The 14,483-nt window shown below is 39.7% G+C and overlaps 1 protein-coding gene across 1 annotated transcript in view; it reads left to right on the forward strand.

Moving 5' to 3' along the window:
* Positions 1 to 1,617: 1,617 nt before the first annotated feature.
* frk (fyn-related Src family tyrosine kinase) overlaps positions 1,618 to 14,483 on the forward strand; it is a gene marked incomplete at both ends in the record, with an annotated part of 21,721 nt that continues 8,855 nt past the window's right edge. The window contains one exon of the mRNA XM_079255995.1: positions 1,618 to 2,021. Coding sequence (XP_079112121.1) covers positions 1,618 to 2,021 — 404 coding nt within the window. The remainder of the gene's footprint in view (positions 2,022 to 14,483) is intronic.

Below are 14,483 nucleotides of genomic sequence, written 5' to 3' on the forward strand. Positions count from 1 at the left end.
TCTCAGCAGAAAAAAAAGAAGGGCTGTTAAAGCCGAGTCAAACACGGTGTTGAAGACGTTGCAGGATCTGTCGAACAAAGTTGAACAAAAAGCAGAAAAATAGAGGAAGAATGAAGAGAATCTATTCTGTCTCCATGATGTAAAGTCAACAAGCTGCTGAGGCAAATCTCAGGCACGTCCTGAAGGAGAACTTTGTGCATCCAGCATGTAAATCAACTCTTTATTGCTAAAAAATTTCACCGGATACAGGTGTCTTGTCCTTCCTGTCTTTGTGTTTTGTTCCATCATAGATGGATTTCACCTGAGATAAATTCCCACTTTGTCTGTATTTATTCTGTGTTTTTCTTCATCAGATCGTTACCGACCATATCCTGAGTGATCCAGAATACCTGCCTGATCAGATTCAAGTCCTGGTGGAATAAATCTTTTCTTAAACTTCTGTTTAGTCTCTAAAGTCCTGCATTTGGGTCCCTTGCCTGATCTTAGCCTAACACACACACACACACACACCGGATTGAAGACCAAACTGCCTGTTTAACCTTTCATGAACGATCAGACTCATCTGAGTCACAGTTCTGGCGGTTCTGATTTGCCATGGGGGCATTTTTATGGGCTCATCTTTGCGTATTACACCCTGCACATAGATTTCTCCTGGTTGTCTGTTTACACCAGAGCTGCCCAGCTCCGGTCCTCTGGGCTTTGGAGATCCCTGCTCTACGTAGACCAGGCACACGGACTCTTTTTGTGCCCATCATCTTTTTCTTCTTCTCTTTTCTTCTTTGGTGTTTTGGATTTGGTTGCCTTGCATTTCTTTTTTAATAGACATTGTTTTCCTACATGTGTGTCAGAGACTAAAGTTTTTCTCTTTTTCTTCTGCTGATGGAACTTTTTTCTCAGAGCAGCTTTTGGCTCAGGGGCCTAACATCCCCTGGAGTTAATGTGTTGTTGATGGTGTTATGACTACCAAAGAATAGTGTGATGCTTGCTTGCCTGGGCCTGCAGAAGCCGGCTCGGGGTTGGTGCTTGGGATTGGTGTCTGATAGGTCGATCTGAGACAAAAGATGGTCCAAAAAGACGTTGTGAGGCTGAACCCCGGTCATCCGAAAGCCAGGCTGAGGATAAGTGATTGCCACAATCCTCAGGATGTCATCCATGGTGAGTGTTTTACCTGAGTGGACTTTGGTCCAAAGGCTGCAGCTGTGTGAGCAGTAAGGTGGGAAGGACAACAAAATGATGCCATTTGTTTTGGCAGAATTCAGCCCATCAATAGAAAGATGTGAGCAGCGATGATCCAGGAGGAAGCAGGGATTCTCCTTTAAGCGCTGACATGTTCCACGAAATGCTTGAGGAAATCAACAAATCCGGCCCTGCGTGAGACCAGTTTATGACGTCACCACGTTTCCGAGCCGCTCCTCATTCCTCAGGTACAGGTGGTTGAACCAGAACCGGGAACCTGCTTGTGCAGCAGGAAACTCCCCTCCGGACGGCTCAGACAGCGGGGTGTGTGTGGAGGGCAAAGACCAGACGTGGGATCACTTGATGGCGCGTGGATCATGAGGATGGACACACACACACTTCTCTTCCCGTCTCCATGACTGGACGTGACTGAGGACCACCATGGCGATCCAGAAGAGGTTTTCTGCCTGCTGGCAGAGTTTTTTGGGGTGTTTTAAGAAATCCGAGCCTTCCGGGGATGAGAGCACGCGCGTGGGGAAACCTCTCGCGGTGATAGAAAACCCCGGAGCAAAAGTCAAATCAGAACCAGAACTGAGCTCTCCTACAGAAAGACCTTTACCCCAGACCCCATCGAGACCAGAACCGGAGATCTACATCGCTCTGTACGACTACGCCGCCAGAACCGAGCACGACCTGAGCTTCCAAACCGGAGACACGCTGGAGGCGCTGGACAAGAGTACCGGAGAATGGTGGCTGGCCAAAGCCCTGACCGGGATCTCAGCCTCCAAGCAGGGATACATCCCCGCCAACTACGTCGCACCTGTCGAGAGCCTCGACGCAGAACCGTACGTCTGTATGATCTTCTATCATGTGTTTGTTGTTCTGAAGGATGACCAGTTCTACAACTTCAGTTTCAGGGTTTCATGCACCAGATTAACCCGTTCAGGTTTCTACCTGAGCTCACAGGTGTGTTTCTACCCGTAGAAACACACAAGGCGTCAACTTTGGGCTCAAGTTTTAACCAAACTTATTCAAGCTCTACACATGTAGAAAAAACTTCTTTAATTATTAATTAATCTTTTAATTTTGAATGAAAACATACTCCTACAGGGACTTCTTCAAAATCCGACGTGACAGGTGAATCCAGAGTGACATTCAGTGATTTCAGGGTTCTATTGCTCCCTACATGCGAATGCTTTTAGGTTAAGTTCCTGCTGTCAGGACAAACAGCTGAAAGCCTGTAAAGTGCTGCGGCAGGACACGTTTTTCTCTCGGCACAGAGGAACTGTGTCTAAAGTCTTGGCTTGAAGGAGGTTAATCATTACCTGAGACCAGGAAGTGTTCATTTTTAGGTCAATAATTCTCATGAAGGATGAAATACAGAAGGAGAACAACAGAACTTTATGACTACCTGATTTCTGTTTGTTACATCCTCATGAATAAAGGCTGAAACTTGCTGCTAACTGTAGTTAATCTAAAGTTAGTTAATGTTCACAGATAAAAAAAAACAAACATTTAGACATTGAAGTGTTTGTGTGGTTTAACTGGAGAAAGCTGATTCCGGTATCCTGCTTTTTTTTTCTCAGCTGACATCTGGTTTTTCTTCATTTCTTTTCATGAATAGAAACATTTCCTCATTCTGTACTGCATGGCAAGTTGAGGAGAATTATGCAGCTACCGTATCTGTTGCACGAGTTTTATCAGTGACTGCTGGAATGTTAAAACCTCTGAGGCTTATTTGCCTTTTTATTTCCCAGTAGAAGACAAATTAAACTATCCCGTCCATCTCCATCTTCTAGTACCGGAAACCTTTCTTAGTTCATGGTGTGATTCACCAAGGAGTCAGAAACATTTCTGAGGTTCTGCTCCATATTGACATGAATCATCACATATCATCACGGTGAGAATCTCCCGTTCCACCCAAGCGGCAACCTCCGGTGGTTAAAAGTGAAGCCTATGCAGAAGTGCATAAAATTGCAGTTCCTCCTTCATCCACTAGGGGCTGCAAAACAGAGCAAATCCCCATAGACTCTCATGTTAAAAAGACCAACTTCACAGCAGAAATAAACATGTTTACTGCCTGGTTTAAAAATCCATTTTAGGTTTAATAGGTCAGGTTTACCTTCATGACAACTGTGGGGGGAGTGTATTTTTTTCTAACTAACCCGTTTAAAAGTAATTTAATCTCGAAGTTTGGCATTGGGCGTGTCCTTTTGATTGACAGGTATCAGATTTCCCGCTTCAAGTAAGAAGAATGTAGAACAACCGGGGTTAACAACGTGACTTAGCTTTAGCCCGCTTACCTCCATTAGCTGGTTAGCTCCCGTTATCTCGGAGTTCGCTCGATGTCAATCATCCACCATGACGCTACAGCCCCCCTCTCAGCGTCACCTCTTTGCCCATATTTGTATTTTCCGGGCGAGACGACGCGCATGCCCCTGCCAAGATGGTGATGGTAGGAACCGCCCACCGAGCTTCAATTCAGCTCTTCAGAAACCTACGGGTGACGTCACGGAGGCTCCGCCCATCTTTTATATACAGTCAATGGTTCCTCCACATCATGATGAGAATCTCCTGTTCCACCATCATCTGGTGTAGATCTGGTGACTGTGGAACCGTTGGAGGACAGTGAACTCGTTGGCTTTGTCCAAACATCCACACTGTTCCCTACATAGTGCCCTCTATAGTTCTCACACCATTTTCTAGAGGTGTCAGAATGTCCAGAGAAAAAAAAGTAGGGTTCTCAAATTACCCACAATGCATCTTGAAAGGTAGTGAGCATTGACTGTCACCATATAGACAATATAGACCAGAATGCATTGCAGGGAGGAGCTTAAAACTGAGCGAGTGACACAAACAACAAAGCAGGTTTTAAAAAAAAAAAACCCAAAAACCTACGGATCATTCGTTTTTGTATCATTTCTATATTGAATAGGTATTCAGCAGGGAATAAAACAAAGTTTAAGGAAATATTTTCGCATGTGTTTGAATTGAATTCGGAACGACATCTTCACTTGTGTCTTGGTTGCTGCGGTGACAGCTGGAAGTCACGTGACCTGGCTCGAGGAGAAAATGACCTTATGGCCGAATCACCAACGGAATGAGGGCTCTGTATGGTCTGCTGTAGACTGCAGCTCCATGTAGCAAAAGGGGGGGTAGTTCGAACATCTGGGCACAGCTAACGCCATGTTCAGTTCAGTTCAGCTGTGCGCCACAGCGTCCTCTCAGGGCCCTTCGGACTCGTCAGTTCATGCTAATTCATAATAAATAGCCCTGCTACACACTCAAAAATAGAGGTACCAGCTTGTACCTAAAAAGGTAAAAATGCTTGTCGCTGGGGGTGTACTCTTTTGAGAGACATTTCTGTACCCTTCAGTTCTGGTCTATTTTTGTACCTTATCAAGTTGTACCACTTAAAGTACAATTATGTACCCTGCAAGACATAAATGTACCTTCAAACTATAGTACAGAAATGTTCCCATTCAAAATGGTACAAAAGGGTACTTATTAGTGTACCCCCCCAGCGACAACCTATTCTGGACTTCAAAGAGACAAAAATGTACCCCAACTGACCACAATATTTGCTTTGTGACTTTATTTTCATCACAAGAACATAAAATCACAATGTCACAGAAATTGACATCAATACATTTTATGGGAAATGTCTTAAACAATCACTTAATATTTACACAGAATACCGCAAAGAAACAAACAGTCTATCATCAACTACATATGTATCTAGGGCTTGATAGTCCAACTCATTTCCCGGATTGAGCAGAATCCAGTCATTGTCAACCGTTACTTGGTAAGCATGGAAATGACTGTCAAAAGAGCAAGGAAATAACAGTTTCCCACACAACACCCAACAAGTGTCAACATTCAGAATGTACTTGATTTTCAAGAATAAAGGGATGGCTTCAGTGTGTACATGGCCAACTACAAAAACATCCTCAGTGGCATATTTGACACAACTGAGAGTTAAAGCAGACACACGCTGAAGCACTTTATCCTGAAACTGCACATTTTGAAAACTTTTGTGTAACTCCAAAGTGTTCTGTAAATCACCTGGCAGAGATGAAAATGGCACACAAACACTTTTGCTGAGTGCATGTTGAAAGTCACCTTGCAACCGATCTGAAGAAAACTCCCAGCATTGCTTCATTTGATGACGATTGCTCAGAGTTGCAGTAATGTTTACAAAGTTCCTGCATTTGCTGGCTATATTTTTAAAATACTGATGCTTGCTTTCGTATCTTATACACCACAAAAGGCGAAGAGGACCATACATCAATATTAGTCTAGGATAGTGAACAAGATAGTGGCACTTCGGTGTTAAAACCTTTCCAAAGACTTCAGTAGTTTTCTCAAGGAATTCTTGAATCAGCAAGTTTAAAAGAGCAAGTTCATCTTTTCTTATTTTGGGAGCCATTATGATATCCACAATATCTGAACACAGTAAGAACACATCCCAATATGGACTACCAGGTGGAATATGGTGAGCCATTAAAAAAGGAAAAAGCCTGAATAGGCACCATTTTTGACTGGCAGATCCTACTATGTTAGAATTTTTAAGAATCTTTTCAGTCAGTGGGATTGGTTTGTTTTGTCTGTCATTCTTCCCAATATTTACATGTTTCGGCTGATCGTTGATTTTAGCTATGGTTATGTGCTTTTCATTATGAGCTTTACAAATGATGAGCTTCATTACCAGAGGGATAACTCCCTCCAGCAAGTCATGCATTACATCCGGTGGAAGACACTTTGTCACATCAAAGTAAGACAGTGCATCAAATGTACAATTACCATAGACACCGTACAAAGCAGCACTGTCTTTGTCATTTTTCACACAGTCTATGTGGTATTTATGTACTTCAGTTGTTCTAAGAACATAACTGTCTCACAAAACCTTTGTTGTATCTCTGAATGTGAGGCCATACAAAAACGACATATTGGGCCAGTATTGAAAGACATTGAAAACCGTCCAATCATATGAGCAGAGAGGTTGTCACATGAAATTGTTGCTAACGCAGCAAGAATTGTGTGCTCTACTTCATCAAGACAGATAGTGAAACCCTCTGTGGATAGCATCTCCAGGTCAGGATTAGGGGTTGTAGTACAGTGTCAAGCCCACATTCTTTTAAATGTGAATGGCGAACCATCAACGCTAAATGAATGTGACTCAACTTTGAGCGATATTTTACACTTATATTCCCTACTGTATAATAAAAAGCACAGATTTTGTATTTATTTCTTTTAGCACCAAGTGGGTTTACAATTTCAAACTCATCCTCGTAAAAATGAAGCCTGACAGCTTGAGGGTGATCTTTGAAAAATGAATGCTCTTTAAAATACATGCCATCACTGTAATCTGTAAGAACATCCTCATCTTGGTTTCTGTGGTTCTGCAAAACTATCTGATCCCACACATCCTGCACCTGACAATAGCTTTTTAATACTGGTGTGATTGGAACATAAGAGTAACTACCTATTTCCATTCCTGAATTGTCTCTTACTGTGTAACTGATGGGTTCTGTCATGTTCATTTTGGATTTGCAGTGTTCTTTTATCATGAATGGTGACCGAATTAAATCACCTGCTTTCTGGAAAAAGTCTGAGGTTGACAAAACCTGCTCAAGTTCTGGACAATCAGTGATGTGGAAACCATTCTTATCCAAATGATATGAAATAAATGAGTCGTAGTTTTCTTTAAAGAAACACAACAAAAACTTATCATCAACAATGTCTTGCTGGACAGAGATGGACAGATTATTTTTTTTCAGAACACTTGAGTATAAAGCTAAACAAATGGTCTCTTAAATTCTCAAGTAAACTGTCCATACTGGGTGGTGTGGGTTGTTGAACTGTGTGTGTGTGTGTGTGTGTTCAACTTCTGTGTTTGTGTGTTCTTTGAAATGTTCTTCCGTTACCTTGGAGCAATTTGAAAAAGTGTCTTTGTGTTTTCGATAAACATGCCGCCTAAAAGAATGATACTTGGAAAAAGCTGACTGGCAGTTACTTATCCCACAGGTTATGCTGAAGTGAGGTTCATGGCCATGTACAAGTCCAACATGCTGAATCATGCTGAAGTGTAAAGGTCCTTTTTGAACATTTTGAACATTTTTGTGGTCCAGGCATGTTCAGTAAAGGTGGTTGAGCACTCGAGTGACAGTTACTGGCAGGGGTTTGTCTCCCTGCTCAATGATGTTTGCAATACAACTCTGAAGAAACATCAGCGTCTTTCTGAGGTATGCAGGATAAGTCATGTTGAACAGAAAGAATGTGCAGAAAGCTGCGATGTAGGCTTCATCCAGTGAACTGCAGGAACAAACCTCAATTCCTTCAACTGTCACAACACGGTGACATTGTCTGGAGAAGGCAGTTTTCCAATCCCAGTCCTTCATTTGAATGGTTGGGTATGGGCTTAGAGGATTATTCTACATAAGAGGGGAAAAAATGATGGTATATGTATATAAAATGTTAGAACTGATGAGAAATGCACACTGATCCAAAAGAACATTAACTTGTGGCCAAGCATGGCATCAGGTATTTACCTCTCCAAGGATGATGAAATCTTCTATTTTCTCTTTGAAAATTGATGGCAGGAGGAGAAGTCCCCCCTTGAAGTCAATTCCTATGTCATACAGATGGTATTACTGTGAGTGTGCGTCACCAAATTTCAACTAATAACATTGTGCAAATTTCCACAGACAGGCTACTGCATTAAAGTCTCAGCGGTACATTGGGTCATGAAAGAAACTAAAGACATTAGAATAATGTTGCATTATACATCCTATGATAGTTCTGTGCAACTGTTGCTATTCTCTTTAGAAGAGACTTCACACAAATTACAAGATTATGGAGCAAAACTGACTATTTGCATGTGTTCAAATCCTCCCCTGTAATGTCTTCAGCCAGTGCGTCCTCTCTTGCCTCCATGTAGATTTTCTTTAGTGGCAAATCCTTGATGAGTTTAAGAATATTTGAAAGAACACAGGTGAAGTTCTCTCTGAAGTGTTGGCAGAGGTTGACTGCAGAGGGATGCAAAGCATCAACCTCATTGCACAGCTGAAAATTTAAGTAAAATAGACAAAACATTTTATAAAGATTTTAAACAAACTTTCTCAAGTTTAACATGCAGCCTGGGATAAATTTCAAGTGCCTTCATTTATCCCATCCATTGCTCAAGTTGGCATCAGATTTAAAGCTGCAACAATTAATGGAATACTTGAGTACTTAATTTCCAAGTATTTTGACAAAGAGTTTGAGATTTTTTCAAAGTAAAAAGCAATTGTTCATCCATACCAACGTCTAAATTATAGCAATTGGGACATTTTATAAACCAAAACAAGCGATGGCTTAATCAGGTAAATCAGCTAAGGTAAATCAGGCATCAGCTAATTACTGCAAGGGGCTCACATCCGCTACAAGCAAGACTTGGGGAAAATTGAACAAGATTATGAAAAGCTTAAGTAATCAGTGAATGCAGAAAATAATTAACAGGTTAACTGACAATGAAAGTAATCATTAGTTGCATCCTAATCAGCTAAACAGATCTTACCCCTGCAGATGTCCGTAGGAATGGATATCTCTGTAAGAGATCCTCAGTAGACATTCCTTCTGCTATTTCTCTTCGTCTCCATGCAAAGGTTTTCATCATGCGGTCTTTCACCAGCGTCATGTCAGGGTGTAGCCTTTTGTACTGATCAAGCAGCACCTTGATACGAGCCTCAACTGAAGCAGCATCTTCCCCCATGATGCACGATTCCTTTATCAAAGAAGATATCTCATGATTATTCATGTGATACAGTATGACTAAATGAGTTGCCTTCGCCCTTGAGAGGCTGAGCGTGAGGACTTACTAGAGATGGCTTCAGTCGTTTAGGACGTGAAGATGTGGATTCTTCTGTGGTCTTTAGATTCCTTGCTTGTCCAAACTTCTCTTTGACCCGTTTTACTTCGTCGTTGCTGATTAGTGGAGCCCGTTCTGCTTTGAATTTTCTCTTGAGTTGACTGTGCCAGGTATGCTAGTCGGTCCAAATGGATATAATTAATTTTGCATACTGTGTGTTAATATGTCATTTTTTAAAGAAGAAACGAGGAAGTACTTACGTAACCATTTCCATGTACGTCCCTTAAAAATGGATACTTCACAATCAGTGCTTTAATGACCTGGATGTAGTCTGAGTGGGTTGGATACCTGTATCAAACATGACAAAACAACCCACATTACTTTGATAATTCTTGTCTAGTCTTGGGGGCATTTTTGCCCTTAAACTCCAATAAGTAACTATTGTGATCACCATTGTGTATGTTTGACTAATGTAGGTGAGGTTGAACTTTTAATATAAATTGGGGTTAAAAACAAAAAAGAAAAAAAAAGAAAAAAGGAACACATTCATGCCCTTTCAAAATTTCATGTTATATGTATTAGAACAGCCAAAATGACTGGCCATGAATTAATAACTTTCATGAATTAATTCATTTCTTTTGGAAATCATAAAAATGGCAATTGTGAAGACAGAAGTCCAGGCTAAGCTTGAATGCATGCAAAGTCGGATTTTATTCTGCTATGGCATTATTGATATTACTGTGTAATATTTAGAAAGGAACCCTTACATTGTGTACTGTGACAGCATTTCATAAAGAGCACCAATTATTTTGTTCCGGTACTTCTGTTCTTTGTGGACTGGTTCTTTAGCATCGAAGTGGCTCTGGACATCTTGGGGAAATTGTGGAACCGAGATGACTGCAGGCAGTCTGCGATAAATAGGTTCAGAACTGCAATATAAAAAAGGAGAACAGTATTAGCTCTACCATTTTGTAAGCACTGTTATGCAGCTGCAAATGGATACATTTAGTACATAATACCTCTGGTTTGCTGGGGACACAGCAGCTTCAGATGTATTTTGTTCTGTGTTGACTGCTTGTAAAGTGAGGATGACTTCCTTGTTGCGGTCTGTAAAGTCTCTGAACTTCACCTGCTTTTTGAAGGACTTGTCAAAGAGATATGCAATCATGGTTTCTGTTAGTCCACGGTCTACCGTCTCTCCATCAACATCATTGTCTGAAATACAAATTTGTAAGGAAATAAAAACGTTATTAAAAAGACAGAACCACTGAAACTCTGGACATACAATGCATGATAACTAGTATCAACACAAATTTATTTATTTTTTTCCTCAAACCAAATAATCCATTTTAGCTTTAAAGTGTGGTGCTATTTATAAAAGACATGAGTCTATTGTTCTGATTACTTTATTGGCAGCAATTTAACTATCCAACAATGTTTAAGAATAATAAAACAAACATCTATAAGGATCGGTGTCCACTTTATTTGCACTTTAAAGAAGCAATAGAACATTCATAGAAAGCAAAATAAAAAACAAGAAAGAAAAGTTTAAAAGATGGACAATATGTGTAAAGTAATATTAACTACAGTGCCGGGGAGGTTGGAAACCCGATAAGGGCTTATCAAGAATCTCACCATAATCTAAATATAAGAATAAATTAGGTCGTTAATTAAAGCAAGGAAACTTTAAACAATCTACATCAGTCAAATGTTTCCCCAAAAATCTCATTTTACTTGACTGTGCATTGAGGTCCTTGCCATTTTGATTTAAAAAACAATACATGACATATTGTTAAGATGACTTATTGTTTAAATGGGTAGTTACATACAAATAGGACTGTATATAACATCTATGTAATTTTAACTCTTCATCACAAGTGGGTTTTTGGTTAAATGAATCTCTTTTGTGGACGTTCACACCTTTCACGCCTTCTAGCATGACCAAAGGACAGTCTCCATAATCATGGCAACGATTATAGGTGAGTGACAGAGCTGTGCCATAATACCGGTAATTGTTTTTCTCCACAATGTCAACTGAAACTCCTGTATTTCAGTCCGGTAAACAGAAGTCAGTGTTTGACCCGGTTCCTGTTGCTATGGATCAACAGCGGACGTCAGTCCCTTAGCAATGCAGGCTACTTAGCTATAGCTCTCATTTACAGCGCTGAAAGAAATGTACCCCAGAAATTTGAAAAGGTACAAATTTGTACTTTGTTTAAAATAATTTTGAGCGGGAAATAAAATCCTAGCCTGGCTGATGCAATAACGTTAGCTTATAAATGATAGTTTTATCACTATGTTTATATATTAGCAGCGCAGTTTTTTGTAGCTATCGCTGATTAGTCACGCTAATAATTTGATAAAAACTTAGTAACATCTAGCTATTACCAATGTTAAAGACTTTTCAGATATTTGCTAAATTAAGCTCACTTTTTAAAATTGATGCTGACTGAGTGGTTGGCATGACTGGAAAAGCGCTAAGTCCAATGTTATCTTTAAAAAAAAAATAAAAAAATCACACTTACCTCTAAATTTTTTTGCCTCCTCCTCTGAAACGTCAATTCCTCCTTCCTCTACCAACTTTTTTAAGAGTTCCTCCGTCGACAGATTCCTGAGTGCCATGTTGAAATTCGTGCCATGTCACCTCAGCGCTGGAGTATGAGCCGTGTCTTTGCCTTTAGTCTGCCGCACTCTGGTCTGCGGTATTAGTGCGCGGTTGCTTAGCAACCACTTTGCTGTTTAAGGGGACTATCTTGCTTGACGCATTTTATGTCACTGCATCTTATTTCCCGTTAAATAAAAGCCACTCCATTAGGGTTTACCAGTATGTGGGATTTACAGTGACTTGAGAAGAACTTGCTTTAACTCAACCTTATATCATGGTCAGTGACAATTCTAATGACAACTGGCTGCATTATTTCGAGTGAGTTAAATCACTGTCATATCCCTCCGATTTGGGTGTCACCGTGTTAATCACGTGATGCAGATCAGCTGCTTTTAACAGGTGAAACGCGCTGTAGATTCATGGCAGCTGTTTGGCATAAAAACTATATGGAGGCCAATATGAAATAGTTCATGTACTTTTGCATATTTAGCATGTAATGTAAAAAAACAAAATAAATATTTGTTATAAAATGTGACCATGGTAGAAGTGGATTAAACAACTCGGATCGGTGCAGTAGAATTTCATTATGCATGACGCAGAGTTTAGAACCTCCCCATTGTTTAATCCTTACTACATAGCACATATCATGCAAATATACAGCCTAAAGTGCTGTCCATACAAGGAAACCTCTTAAATAATTTAAATTGCTAGGATATTGTAAAAGCATGTTTGAATCCATAGTTAAAGAGAACAGACAACAAAATACACAACAATAAATACAATTTTAAAGGCTAAAATCTATATTGAAACAGGATGTGTTTATAACCCATGTGAAAAATAATACAAGTTAATGAAATAGTGAATATGACAATAGCCAAACACTTATGAATAAATATATATTTATAAAATTGAAACAAACAATTATATATATTATATATTGTAATTTTCAAATTGCTTTAGATATAATTATGTGGCTGTTAGTATTAGAATTACTGCTCACAATAGTTTTTGTCACATTAAACATTTTTCAATGCTGTAGGTACCCTTATGGTTAAAATGGTACAAATTTGTACTTCATGTCACTTTGAACCCTTTTTCGTACTCTGAAGGTGTGCTTCTGGTCTCTTAAAGTCCAGTAATGTACTTTTGAGAGAACATTTCTTTAAAATGTACCTATAGGTACAGAAATGTCCTTATCTTGTACCTCTATTTTTGAGAGTGTAAGGAAAACCGAGGGATTGCATCAAATCTTGACCTGCATCGAGTCGCCAATCTTGAGCTTCCCTGTTGCCACCGTGTCTACACGCTGCCATGTGATTGGCTGGTTAGAGTTCTTAATACCTCTGACTTCCAAAAACACGTTATGATGTTGAATATTTGGATGAATGAGGAAGTGTTGTCATGGTGATGAAAGAGCAGAACTTCTTGGTTCTACTGGAGGCATAAAATACCACGTCGTCGTGTTTTATCCAGTAAAACATCTTCATCCCAGCTGCATTTGCTCAGTTTCACTAAATCAGGAAAACAAACAGAAAATAATCTGAAGTTTCAAACTTATGATCAACATCCAGGAAAATAGCCGTTGGCGTTTTTCTGCTCCAGAAGGGAGAAATGACAAATAAAAGGCTCCACCAGCAACACTGGAGTTCCAAACTGGGTTAAAAGCCGCATGAATCCATTTTAATGCAACACTTTAATGTTTTCTTCATCTTGACTTAATTGCTGATAAAGAAACCATTCATTTAGATGGTCTTTACATCACAAAGCCTTCTGATAAACAGCAGGTTGGTATTTTTGCAGCTTAAACTGTTCTGTAACCATTAGAATAATGAATCGGAGCATGTTGAGTTTTTGTTGTTTCTGAGGGTTAAATTCAGTTTATGTCTGGGTGGAGACGTGTCGCTTTAAAACCAGCAGAATGATCAAAGTTTATCTGACAATAATAGTTTAGTAGATAAATATGTGACTGCTGCTGGTTAATGTTCAGTTGAGACATTGCCTTTATTTATCCATATAATACTTTGCATCAACTGTCCTTGTGTTTGTATTCATGATGTTTTATTGATTCAGGGGATGATTTAATGTTTATGATAAATTCTGTTATGATTTGGATGCGATTTAGGATCCAGAGATCAATATGAGACGATTTATCAGCTGATCAAAATATCTTTTTCTTCCTCGGGTTAAATTTTCCTCAGATGCAGTTTTACAAAAAATCTCTTTAATTTATATTTGGTCTGTTTTAGTTTGGTTTTCAGAATAAATGATTTTCTACTCTGTTGGATGATAATCTGGATCAGAAAGTGAAAATTAACCTTTAAAACTTCAGCAGATCTCCCTGAGGTCTATCACCGCCATTGTCCCAGGAGCTTTTATATTCCATCTAGCAGGTTTACAATCCAGCCACAACATGTAGCGTTTATCCAGTGACTAAATGGTAAATCCACAATGATCCATGATAACACCATTCATTATTAATCAATTTACGTCCTAAAAAAAATCCTTGTCACCATGTTGCTAAGAGACCTCTATTTTCACCTGGAGATTATGATAAATTACTTCCTGTCCAATCAGGCGGCAATGGCCAGTCGGGCGTAGCTGAGGATCAACAAGTGATCAGAAAAGACGGAAATAATGGTTGTCAATATCTGGAATGAAGCCAAGAAGATGCTTCTGAGTTGGGGTTTTGTGAGGACAGAAGGTCAATAGTAGCAGTGTTATATTGCCAGAAGTATTGGCTCATGTGGCCGTACCTGTATATGCAGGTGACGTCCCATCCTTCACCCACAGGGTCTACGACGACGTCGCTTCCCTTTGATGTTCTAACAGTTTCAGGTTTTCTGGGAAAACTTT

The sequence above is a fragment of the Telmatherina bonti genome, assembly GCF_933228915.1.
Source record: "Telmatherina bonti genome assembly, chromosome: 16".
Lineage (NCBI taxonomy): Eukaryota > Metazoa > Chordata > Actinopteri > Atheriniformes > Telmatherinidae > Telmatherina > Telmatherina bonti.